The sequence below is a fragment of the Borostomias antarcticus genome (assembly GCF_949987555.1).
Source record: "Borostomias antarcticus genome assembly, chromosome: 3".
In the NCBI taxonomy this organism is placed as follows: Eukaryota; Metazoa; Chordata; class Actinopteri; order Stomiiformes; family Stomiidae; genus Borostomias; species Borostomias antarcticus.
The window spans coordinates 5827712-5841046 of record NC_140236.1 but is presented as its reverse complement, the minus strand read 5'-3'; the positions used below and the strand labels follow the sequence as shown (position 1 = coordinate 5841046).

Sequence of the window (13335 nt, the reverse complement as noted above, 5' to 3'; positions counted from 1 at the left end):
GATAAGTATATCTCCTGAAGTAGAGTAAGTTGGTGAGCTTTACTGGGAAAGCTTTTTTGGCACTTTTATTCAAATCTAAATGAAATATGTGGAGTCTGTCTCTGGGTCAGTTTGGTGGGGTCATCCACAGGTCATTCCCGCCATGCACACACACACACACACACGCACACGCATGCATGTATGCACATACATACACACACACACACACACACACACACACACACACACACACACACACACACACACACACACACACACACACACACACACATCCCTGACCGCATCAGACACTTGTAAATACACCAGGTGCTCCCAACACCTCATTCAACATTGATTTTTGAATGACATTGTATTGTAAATATCTGTGGAGAGGGTAGCAAGGTAACACACCTCCCAGTCACGTGGCTGTGTTAATGAGGCAGGCCGTTACCATTTCCCAAATGCCACCGTCAACGCTGGCAACATTTAATCAATTTCCCAACCCAAAGGTCAGTGATGTAGAGAGAGAGGAGAATGGTAGGTAGGTGGACGGAGGCCATTTGTTATTCCTCATTACAATGGATCTATTCCACCGCTCTCTCATCCTCTCACTGTCTTCTGCCTCTCTCTCTCTCATCCGCTCACTGTCTTCTGCCTCTCTCTCTCTCATCCTCTCACTGTCTTCTGCCTCTCTCACTCATCCTCTCACTGTCTTCTGCCTCTCTCTCTCATCCTCTCACTGTCTTCTGCCTCTCTCTCTCATCCTCTCACTGTCTTCTGCCTATATCTCATCCTCTCACTGTCTTCTGCCTCTCTCTCTCATCCTCTCACTGTCTTCTGCCTCTCTCTCTCTCATCCTCTCACTGTCTTCTGCCTCTCTCACTCATCCTCTCACTGTCTTCTGCCTCTCTCTCTCATCCTCTCACTGTCTTCTGCCTCTCTCTCTCATCCTCTCACTGTCTTCTGCCTCTCTCTCTCATCCTCTCACTGTCTTCTGCCTATATCTCATCCTCTCACTGTCTTCTGCCTCTCTCTCTCATCCTCTCACTGTCTTCTGCCTCTCTCTCTCATCCTCTCACTGTCTTCTGCCTCTCTCTCTCTCATCCTCTCACTGTCTTCTGCCTCTCTCACTCATCCTCTCACTGTCTTCTGCCTCTCTCTCTCATCCTCTCACTGTCTTCTGCCTCTCTCTCTCATCCTCTCACTGTCTTCTGCCTCTCTCTCTCATCCTCTCACTGTCTTCTGCCTATATCTCATCCTCTCACTGTCTTCTGCCTCTCTCTCTCTCATCCTCTCACTGTCTTCTGCCTCTCTCTCTCTCATCCTCTCACTGTCTTCTGCCTCTCTCTCTCATCCTCTCACTGTCTTCTGCCTCTCTCTCTCTCATCCTCTCACTGTCTTCTGCCTCTCTCTCTCTCATCCTCTCACTGTCTTCTGCCTCTCTCTCTCATCCTCTCACTGTCTTCTGCCTCGTTCTCTCTCATCCTCTCGCCATCTCTCTCTCCTGATTTAGGGCCAACACCAAAGGAGGTGAGTGGCATCGAGTAGGGCTTTCCATTCAAAATGTCACCTGGGTGAAACAAGGACCCCTCCTCACTCACTCGTATTTTCCGCTCTAACCCGCCTTATCAAAATTCTTGAGAGCGTATTGTGGGGGCCTCTTTTTATTTTTTTATTTTTTATTTTTTTACCAACGACCTCCGCGGTCATTAAACGACTTACTGCAGGGGTGCTTTATCTTATCAAGGACACCATGTGGCCCCCTATAGGTATCCAAATTGGGAGGTGAGGTAATTAACATCCTCTTGATGGCAGCAGAAGGTACCCAAATGTCGTCGTCTTCTATCACAGTGAAATAGTGCTGATATCAGAGGAGAGTCATGCATAATTAATGATGCCCATAAAGCAGACATATGCCACCATTTGTCTACTGTGTCAGGGGGAGCCACAGGCTGACCCAGACTCTGCTCTGGGGCTTCTCTAAGTAGGCGCTGGGCACTAAATGGCAGAGAGTCAAGCCACTAACACAGTTCTGCCGTTCATCCATCTGGGGCCATGGCAGTGTGTAACCTAACTATACACTCCATTGCCCTGTGTCTGGACACACATTCACACACACACACATTCACACACACACACACACACACACACACACACACACACAAACACCTCTCTCTCTCTCTCTCTCTCTCTCTCTCTCTCTCTCTCTCTCTCTGTCTCCTCACACACACACACACGCACACACACACACACACACACACACCCCTTGCTGAGTCTCGTCTCATCTCTCTCTCTCTCACTAACTCACACACACACACACACACACACACACACACACACACACACACACACACACACCCCTTGCTGACTCTCGTCTCATCTCTCACTCTCTTACTCTCACTAACTCACACTAACTCTCACTCACACACACACACACACACACACACACACACACCCTGCTCACTCTCTTTCTCTCTCAAGTCTGCACTTTAAGTAGGCACTCTACTGTAAGTACTGTAGACCTCAGCCAGGGCTGTGTTTGAAGCATCTCAGCAGGGTCACTCGCTGATGTTGAGGGACAGTGCTTGACCTCTCCAGTGGCGCTGAGGTAATACTGTCAGACAGCAGACAGGCGGCCGGGAGACCCCCCAGGACTGGCTTTCTATAGGCCGCCCTGCACTCAGCGGACCAGATCGAGGGCGAGGACAATGGGAGCAGCAAGACTTCCATTGACACAACTGTAAAAGAGGGATAGAAAGCAGTGTCATTCCTTGTAAAGGTCAAAGAGAGCAGAACACAGGAGGGGTAAGTGTGTGTGTGTGGGGGGGGGAGGATGTCTGTTCATAGAATGACTCAGCGGATGTAGGTTTAAGGATAAGCCTTGTCATTCGTTTATGACTGCCCGATCAGTGGCGCCGATTCCTGGGGTCGGCCAGTCAGTGGCGATGGGAGATCCTCCCGGACTACAACTTATCCACAGCTCCGCCGAAGACGATTGTGATTGGTTTGAAGAAATACAGCGTTTTTTTTTCTCCCTATCCCCGAAAGGTAATGAGTCCATCTAGATCTTTCTCCAGCGCTGCCATGGCGTAAACAAAGTGTGGAGATAGGTCTGGCTGTTCTAGACTAGTCTGTTCACAACTCGGCAATGCATAACCACTTTAAGAATCACATTGGATGAAACAATATTTACAAGAATGCACAAATGTTGCACAGTCTATTATGTTCCGTGGTGAATTCCACAGAGAGTATTCGTTCTTCTCAGGCTATAATTGGTTAAGGTTCTAGGGCTTTGTTAGCCGAGGGGGGCTAGAACAGTTCTCCTCTGGCTTATAAGGACCCCGGAAAATTAGTTGTTTCAATTATCAACCCCCCTGAGGAGAGGAGAAGTGTGGCTAAAACTTGAAATAGATCCCCCCGTGAGAACACATTAGCAGTACTTAGATGGATGAGCAATGCCCAGGTAACCATGCTAATTACACCCTTAAAAGCACATACTGTAATGTTCTTTTTTTATATGAGGTACTGTAGCACTTGAGTACTGTAAACTATTTTATTTGGATGCTCCATTCCCTCTCAGGTGACTTTCTTTCAGACACTACAGTGCTGTATGTATATCACTTTGATTTAACCGTGACTGGACTGCTCCTTCCCTGGAGGTCCAATGGTGAACCAGATGCTTCTGTTGTTCCAGAACCGGGTCCAGGTGAACAACGGGGTCCTGACAATCAGCAGCCTGAAGCTGGCGGACATCGGCATGTACCAGTGTGTGGCTGAGAACAAGCATGGCCGAGTGTTCACCAACGCAGAGCTGAGGGTCATAGGTAAGAGTTAGGGCTGGGTATCGACTCGAATTTCAAGAATCGATTCGATTCCGATTCACAAGGTTCAGAATCGATTATCACGATTCAATTCGATTCGATTCGATTCAATATCGATTCGGTTAGTGTTACTAAAACCTGTTAGTTTTTTTTTAGCTGTAACCTTAATTACATGACTGCCAATTTATGCAACACATCAATATTAGGGCTGGGTATCGATACTGATTTCCAAAAATGAATGAATGAATGAATCATTGAATGAATGAATGAATGAATGAAGGAACTATTCATTCCTTCATTTATTCATTCATTCATTAAATAAAAGATTGATTTTGGGATTCATGAATCGATTCTGAATAATTTGATTCAGAATCGATGAATCGATTTTTTGAACCCAGCCCTAGTAAGAGCTACAGTATAATGCTATTTTCCTGTGTCTTTTCATACCATAGTTGGAGTTTTTTTCTTCACCATGTGCCTCGACAATGAACATTGTCTGTGTACTCATTGTAGCCTAGTAGTCATTGCTACACCAACACCAGGACCCTGAGGCTTTCTTGGTCGGGCCATGTGTTCAGAAATTACACAGGGACCAATTTTAGAACCTTCTGGAACCTTGTCATCATAATCCAGGAAGCGTCTAATTTTACACCGTGCATAGGATGTGTCATAGTCATGACACACCAAAAGGCCTGGTTCCTTAGAGTCTTACCGTGTCACGTTTTTCTTTCGCAGTAGCATAGGGAACACAATCTTTATTACTCTTCAGGCCAGGGGAACCTTGGGCAGATTGAACAGCGCTATTTGTTGTCCTGTAGGTATTAAAGGAAGCGGTGACGTTTTATCTGGTCTTTTTTCCCTTCCGTAGCACATGGTGTCAGCGAATAATTGCCAGGCGTGTTCCCAGCCCCCGTCACCCGAGCTCGCCTGCGTGTTGGCTTTGAAGAGCATTCTGCTCCACGGCTGTGCATGCTAAACAGCTCAACACGATGGAGTGTTGGTAATTAAAGCCTAAAGGAATGGCTACAAGGCCTCCTCCTCATTTTACACCAACACTTTTTTGGGGGGCTCCCCATGGCTGAATGCTTGATGTATTATGTCCCATCAAGGAGAACTGGAAGGCGTCGGAAAACTAAGCATCTAGCCTCCCCTTGAACGGATGTCTTTTTAAAGACAGTCAGAGGATGTCTGTGGCAGGAGTATCTGCAGCTCTTTGTGTGTGTGTGTGTGTGTGTGTGTGCGTGGCATCTGGGGATGTGTGAGCTCACTTATCTAATTAGGGGCCAGGCAGCCTCATCCAGCCCTATGCCAGAAGTCCAGCCCTATGCCAGAAGTCCTCAACTGGCATTGGGGGCCAATAGTCCTGATGGTGGCGCTACAGCAACCGTCTAAAGTTTAAAACTTAAAATAAATCATAACAAATCAGCCATACATCCTATCACTTTGCAACCACCATCAATCTGTAGGCCCAAGTGAGCAGAAAGTTCCATATGCTTTGAGCTGGCAGGAGTTATGAAGTCCCTCACTCTGTTTTTCAAAAAAACATCAAACCCTACTCCTCCCACATTTTGTGGTCAATTGACACCCCAACTGCTACACTTAATTTTCAGACTGTCCTCCACAAACTATCCTCACAGATTTTTGAAATATCAAAAATTTAGCCCACAGTGGATCAAAATGTATTTTCGGTTATCGTTTTGTAATTAAAAGGTAGCTTTGTGTACCTTAATCAAAAGACAAAGAATACAGTGTAAATGCATATGTAAATAGGCCTATAAAATAATCAAAATCAGTAGGCTATTTTATAGGATTAGGCTTTTATTTTTAAAACCACAATAGGACGATGTCATTGTCCATCCCAATGTACACATCGTGATGTCATATTTGAGTACACATCGCCCAACCCTAATGCTAGATGTAGTGTGAACATTTTCAGAATTTTATCTCAAAAACGGTCTTTTTTACAGTGTTTTGAGGTCTGTCCCCTCAAACTACTGCTGTTCATACAGGAAAAAAAACATTACCCACAATCCTATAGTGCAACAGCAATGTCTCCACCAATCAGAGACGCTGTTGTTGGCAACCCCGCCCCAATAGCGGACGCTAGGACTACAACTGGCTAAATTTACTCTGATTGAGGACACCTGTGCCACTGATTGTTTGATTGGTTTCCACCTGTCTTGTTAGTCTCTGTATATTCATGGGTTTCAAATGTAGTCCTAGACCTGCCATGTTGGGGACCAACACAGGTGTTTAAAATGAATGAATTAGTTCTACTGCATAGGATTCTATGCAGTAGAGCCAATCAGATAAATTGAAACACCTGTGTTGGTCCTATAGGGTTTGGGAAAATGTAGTCCCAGATACGACCATCTTGTTTCTACACAGGTGTATCTATTTGTCTGATTGCATAGGGTTCTATGCAGTAGAGCCAATCAGACAAAATAGATACACCTGTGTAGAAACAAGATGGTTGTGTCTGGGACTACATTTTCCCAAGCCCTATATGGCAGGTCTAGGACTACATTTGAAACCCATGAATAGCCTACATGTAGCTCCCCTCTTGTTCTTTGTCTTCATTATTTGCTGTAGCTATGCGTTGTCCTTGGTGTTGCCCTGTGCCAACTTGTAAATCTGTAAGCTTGTAAGCTTTGTCTTTTGTTCTCCACTTGTTGAGTGTGTACCTTGGTTTAATTGTTCAGTCTTTGGTTTGTTTTTTTGCCACTCGTGGTGCCTTTATTTTAACAAACATTTTGTGGAAACTGCTGAAACCTTCATGTTACATGCATCTGTGACATTTACAGGACATACAACCCCTGTGATTGTGATGTTTAAGTCAGTGTGAAACCATCAATGGTTTCTCACATGGCAGGTAGCTCAAGGAGTTAAAGCCCAGGGGGATGCAGAATAAAAATGCTAATGCAAACTCCACTGTAATGGGACATGATTTTTTTTTTTTTTACTATTTAATTTGTAGCTGTTACTGTTTCTTTTGTTTGCATCGCTCCATCTGACTCCATCTTATTTCAATCAGTGCCACCTGTGTCAAATCCAATCAGCTAATCCATGCTCAGTCCCACAACTCATTCCCATCACAGTATGTAGTCCTAATATGTTCATGCAGGATTCCTATGGTGTAAATGTCTAGCTGTGACATTGATACATTTTTAGGTCAAATTGCCAGCTTCTCACTTGGCTCAAACAAGAACATGACCTTCCCTTAGTGTCTGGTTGTGAGATCAAGCCCCAGGTGATGCAGAATAAACATGCTAAAACATTGTTTTGTTCTCCACTTGTTGAGTGTGTACCTTTAATTGTACTGTATTTAGTTTTTTTACCCCTTGTGGTGCCTTAAACATTTTGTGGAAACAGATAAAACCTCCACATATACCTGTGACACTTACATGCAACCCTGGATTGCTTGTCAGTGTGAAACCATCTGGCTTTTCACATGGCAGGTAGCTCGAGTTCAAGCCCAAGGGAATGCTGAATAAAAATGCTAATACATACTCAGGCATTGTGCTGTGACATGATTTAAAAATATATAAAATAAAGGTTTAAATTATGGTCTGGGCAAATACATGAGCACACCCTCGTATTTGTCATTGTCTCCTCGTCCTCCGCCTCATATAGCTCATGCACACTTCCCTTTTTCTATTGTGGGAACCCAGGGGACAGGGAAGACCACACATGCCAAAATGGCAGTGGCACACTGACAAGGGAAGCAAGTTGCAGAAAATAGCCAGAGGTTGTCTCTTTAATAAACTTACTGTGACTTAGTGTTACAAATGAAAGATCTCAACAAAATCCACACATGAGGCAGCATGCTTGCTGCCTCACTCTTGTCCCAGGCTTCTTCTAGCCTGGGGTTTCCAGTTTTGGGTGAGGGCACGTGGCTGATTGTCCACACCTGCCTCAGCAATCTGCTCAGGTACTCATTAAGCTCTCTAATCCACAACCTGTTGGGTTCTGGGAACTGCAGTCCCACAGCTAGCGGCCACTTTGTGGCACAGGCGGCCATTTTGGGTTGTGAGGGCTCCGGTTTACCACAGTATTCTATCAAAATCCAATCATGCTCAAACAAAATGTGTGCTTACTGTATGTACAGTAGTTAGACAACCAATTTCAACCAATATGACATCCACCCTCAATCTTCAACTTTCAGCAACACAGCTAAGATTCATTATTTGTCTAGTTAGCAACGGCATTGTCTTTGGCTGTTCGCATTACATTAGTCATTTGGTTGAAACTTTTATCCAAAGTGACTTACATAATTGCATTTAATATAGGAAGTTAGTGTACTACTATTCACCAGAACAAGTGCATCTCCTTTCTAAACAAGTGACTAAAAGTATAATCTTTTGCTTAAGGTAAAGTGCAAAAGTAAAACTAAAAAAGCAGGTGCTTAAGAGGGACAGTCCTGGTAGTACTTCTTGGAAGAGGTGAGTTTTGAGCCTATGGTGAAATATGAGCAGTCCTGATGTTGGTGGGCAGTTCCCTATGTTGCCAGGACAGAAAAGAGCTGTGGCCATGTCACAACCTCAAACCTTGTTCCATCTCCTAACTGTAGCAGTTAACAGGAAAACATATGCATGCACCAGTTTTGGTATGTGTACACCTACACCCTCATATATTTGCCATTTGTCTCGTTCTTCCTCTTACTCCGCTCGGCCCCGACCCAGTGCAGCTATAACTGTCAGTGACCCAGATGTTTCTCTAGATACTCTGTCTCTCTCTCACCCTTACTTGGTTCTCTCTTTCAATTTCACTCCTACCTCTCTATGGCAATTGAATGTAACTCTCCCCTTTCCACCTTCTCACAGTAAATTGAACATCTCTCTCTCTCTCTCTCTCTCTCTCTCTGTCTCCCTCTCCTGTAGCCATAGCGCCAGACTTCTCCCAGAACGTGCTGAAGCCGCAGACTTTGGCCAGACGGGGGGGAGATGTGCTGATCGAGTGCAGGCCCAGAATGTCCCCGCACGGGATGATCTCCTGGAGGAGGGGCAAGGAAGCCCTGAGAGAGAGCCACAGGTGTGTGTGAGCTACACAACCGGACTGTCACTTAGCTCTACTACCCCCACCTACTGAGTCAGCGTTTTTGTAAGATTACCTTCGGAAGGACTCAAGAGCATCGCTGTGTGGCATTGGGCTGTGGGGCTTTGTCCCTCCATGTACCTGTGAGTATTTGGTGTTACTTTCTGGATTTCTTGATAGATAGATCGATCGACCGATCGATAGATAGAAGGTAGGACAAGAAAAAGGCACAAACATGAACAGTAAGTACACAAAATATACAAAACAAAGGCTTGTAAGGGATGTATCAGATGAGGTCTGTATCTGTACAAGAGTGCAATCCCTATGATGACAGTCCAATCAAATAAGGAGAATGTCCATGTTGATTAATAGTAAGTGAACTAAACTGTCCTGTCCAAAAAAAGTCTGAGCACCAAAAACAAAGGGGCAGATGTACAGTAATAAATTGGTTTCAGATGGAGTTATGTCCCGATGTATTAAGGTAATTATTTAAATTAAATTAAATTAAGATTATAATGTGGATTAAAACTTGAGCATTCACAATGCAGATATTTACTGATTACAATAGGCACCATTCGGTTCTACAAGTGGCTTTAGAAAATTAATAGATTCCAGGGATAGCCTACAACGATCAGTACACTTGCAAATAAGGTACATGGCCGATGCGATCATCGCATTAAACCATCAACAGCAATGACCAGCCTATAGATAGCCTACCACATCAGTCCTCATAATTTAAAGCAGTCAGTTACACAAAGGTAGCCTAATTATGGTCAAAGCAAGAGTGCGTACTGCAAGTCGTTATATTTTCTCCGTGCACATTAAAGTTTGAGGGCGGTGACATGCACTGATTGGGCACTGAGGCGCAGGTTTTGTACATCCAACGCAAACTGAAGAAGCACAGCGCGCGCTTTCTGCGAACTGCCCAATGCGCTGTTCACGCTGCGCTCGCGAACGTCAGTACATCTGCCCCAAAGTGTCTTACCTCCCTCCAAGGTGGCTCAGGTCCATAGTGTCCAGCCAGTCAGGGGGTGCATTGAGCAGCTGAAGGTGCTCCTCTGCCTGACCGGAGCGTCTTGTGAGACACGTTGCCCTGCAGTTTGGCCAGGGTTCTTCTCTCTGCAACTACAGTACCCTCCCCCAGTAGGTTGCAGAGACCCAGGCAGACCCCCAGTAGGTTGCAGAGACCCAGGCAGACCTCCAGTAGGTTGCAGAGACCCAGGCAGACCCCCAGTACGCAGTCCACACTCTTCTATTTCCCATATAGTGCATCACTTCTCTTAGCATTCACCTTTGTCTGGGAGTGGTTTCCAGTGTTTACATGAGGTAATTGGCCATTCCAAGACCTTGGCGCGCGAACGGATCGATGTGTTGATCCAACAGCTCATTGCTCAAGAGCTGGTCCGGTCCAGAGGGTTGTTAGGACTGAACACATGATCCTGGCATTGAGACCTAGAGGTACTATAGAGGATGGAGCCTCCAGCTGCCATGATCAATCATTGCCTGATGAGCAAAGCTAGACTCCAGCTTTTGTGGGGGCAAGAAAGCAAAAGAGGAATGCTAATCAGCCTGGGCAAAGTAGTTTTCTGTTCACAGTAGCTGTTGGTTAAGGTAGAGTTGGATGAATACGGCAGGACTGATTGGAAATGCTAGTTTTGAGCCCTGGCAGGAGGTCCAGGAAGTCCAGGAGGTCTGTTCGGTCCCGGAGTGACGCGGCCTTTCACTGACAGCTTGTAGATGTGGAGTAGTAATCCAGAGAACCTGGGGAATCGTAGTGTGATGATTCACAGACCCACACACACACACACACACACAGGCAGGCAGTCAAATATTGGCTTTGTTCGGCCCCTTGAATGGTTGCTTCTAATGAAAAGGTCCGTGCAGACGTTTTGTAGCAGCTGGGCTGGCCCAGCGTCTCAGCCGGCTTAGATAAGGACCTTGTGGACAATACCCAGAGATCGGAGGGATTTTATCTGTCAAAAGCTGCGCCGTCGAGGAAACCGCTTGACAGGAGGAGGTAAACACCTGCAACGGATCATCGTCGTGACAACGGAGTATGTATTCCTTATTGCACCATGGGAGTGTATATGTAGAGAGCTCGTGAGCTCATTGTTCACAGTGTACAATACATCACGCAGCATTAGTATTGCAATTGTCGCCGCCTTCCTTTCAATACCGTCCCATTGTGCACAAACAGAGCTCTGAGCGGGAGACAAAACGACACGCCTACCGGGACATGCGTCGAGGGGGAGGAGTCCGTATCCCTCGTTTGACCTGGGAGTAATTATGTTAATTGCCTCGTCAGCTTCTGTGCTGTTCTTCCTGGATATCTACTGCATCCCCACCACAGCAGGGGATGCAAGTTATCCATCTCCACCGTAGGAGGGGATGCTGCAGGCAAGCCCACACAGTAGACGTGAGACCCGGTGGAGGAACGCTGTTTTAAGGCATGGGGGTGGGGGGGGGGGAGGGTTGAGATATCTGGCACCTGAGGACGAGACAGGTGTTGCTTCTGAGAATAAAGATTTAATTTGTGTGGAACAGAAGTTAATGCCACGGGTGTTCTTCTAACATGTGTTTGAAACCCATTAAAGGCAGACTTTGCCTCTAACTCACTTTGTTCCAGTGAGTCACTAATGGAAGCATGAACAGTATGGAGAGATAAGGCGCTCCATTTTTTACATTGTTGCTGTACTGTAGGTTGCCACCCCAGAGCTACTGTAGACAGTACAGTACTTTGCATGTAAAAAATAGATTCCAAGTACAGTATTATCAACAATACACCTGAGGATTAGCCAGCCACTTAGGAAGGATTTGATTCCACAAGGTAGAATAGAATAGAATAGAATAGAATAGAATAGAATATAATGTTTATTTGCTATATATACTGTAACAAGTACTGTACAGCTACATGTACATTGGAATTCTTGTTAGCGCTTGTCCTTACAATATCTTATCAGCACTAATCAATTCCTCATTCCAGTTCCCGGATACACAACTAGACATTATAAGGTTCCCAATCTGGCAATTTATGATCTGCAATCTATCTGCAGGATATCAAATTGATCTTCATCTACCTATTCCATCCGATCATGTATGACTGTGACCGTAGACGGTACAATTATTTCTAGAGCGCACAGACCTCAGCCCCTGAAAGCATTTCATGGCTCTGTCTACGCCAAAATGTACTGGGTTCTAAGTTGGCCCATTCTACACCTCTCCACCTAGTTTCGTGAAAAGCAGTCTGGTAATTGTTGTGTAATCCTAGTCCAAAAAATTAATGGAGGTGAATGGCCGTCCGGGCCATGTTTGGGCGGCTCGTGATTCACTGGGCCGGAGGAAAAAATGAATGGAGGTGAATGCATTTGGCTGGCTCTCTGGGGCGCCCCCCTCGGGTCACAGCCGGCGGGAGGCAATGCGGTGCACTCTGTGCTCTCCCCCCGCACACCCCAGTTCTAACCCTGTGTCTCTAGCACCCCCACACAGGTAGCTGGCTTCGTTCTAAGTGTAATCCTAGTCCAGAAATGGTTGGAGGTGAATGGGTGGCTTTATTTGGCCGGCTCTATGGCGCCCCCCTCAGCTCACAGCCGGCGGGAGGCAGTGTCATGCACTCTGGGCTCTCCCCAGTCCAGGGGGTGTGCGGGGGGAGAGCCCGGGAGGTCCTTCGGTCAGGTAGTTTTTGTGTAATCCTGGTTCCAAAAATGAATGGAGGTGAATGGCCGGCCATGTTTGGGCGGCCCATGGACCCGACCCATGCTTCGGATTCGCTCCATTTAATGGATTCAATTAAATTTCATGGGTTCTAAGTTGAACCATGCTACACCCTTCCACCCAGTAGTGGTCCAGTAGTAGGTACAAATTCAAGTGTACAGTTGTACGGAGTCAATTGTTATTAACTATTGTATAGGCAAGAGTCAATTGTTATTGTCTGTTGTATAGGCAAGGTGTGCAATTGTTCAAGTGTTGGTCAGGTGTTGGATCAAGTGTTTCAAGTATACAGTAGTACACAGTCAATTGTTGTTGTCTATTGTATAGACAAGGTACAAGGTGTTCAAAGGTTATCAACATATGAAGAACTAACGTAGAGTACACGGGTCGATCCAAAGTCCCTTAAAGAGATCCCAGTGCCTAACCCTAACCCTAACCCTAACCCTACACGATCGGGTGGGGGACATTAATATGATATGTTGGTAAAACATTCTAGTAGCAACAATCTTTCTCAAACCATTTCCCCTGTGTCCTTTTATTTTCTCTCTAGCGTGACACGGCACGCCACTAATCCATCCCGCTCTCTCTACAGTTGTAATCAAAGTTGCTCTGTATCTTCATGGGGAAATGTTTTCAAGGCTCTGGAGCAGAAGAGAGCAAATCAACCAAGAACGAGTTTGGACCTGATTAGTTAATCCCATTGTCTGCCTAAGCGCTGCACGTGCTCTGCCATTTTTATCATGTAAAGTGATTTCTGAAGACTACTTTCAAACTTTGTTGCTTGAAGTTGGGG

General features: G+C 45.6%; 1 protein-coding gene across 1 annotated transcript in view; it reads left to right on the top strand.

Moving 5' to 3' along the window:
• cntn3a.1 (contactin 3a, tandem duplicate 1) overlaps positions 1 to 13335 on the top strand; it is a gene marked incomplete at both ends in the record, with an annotated part of 59121 nt that overhangs the window by 29325 nt on the left and 16461 nt on the right. Inside the window, 2 exons of the mRNA XM_084461957.1 lie at positions 3674 to 3803; positions 8681 to 8831. Of these exons, the coding sequence (XP_084318083.1) occupies positions 3674 to 3803; positions 8681 to 8831 (281 nt within the window). The remainder of the gene's footprint in view (positions 1 to 3673; positions 3804 to 8680; positions 8832 to 13335) is intronic.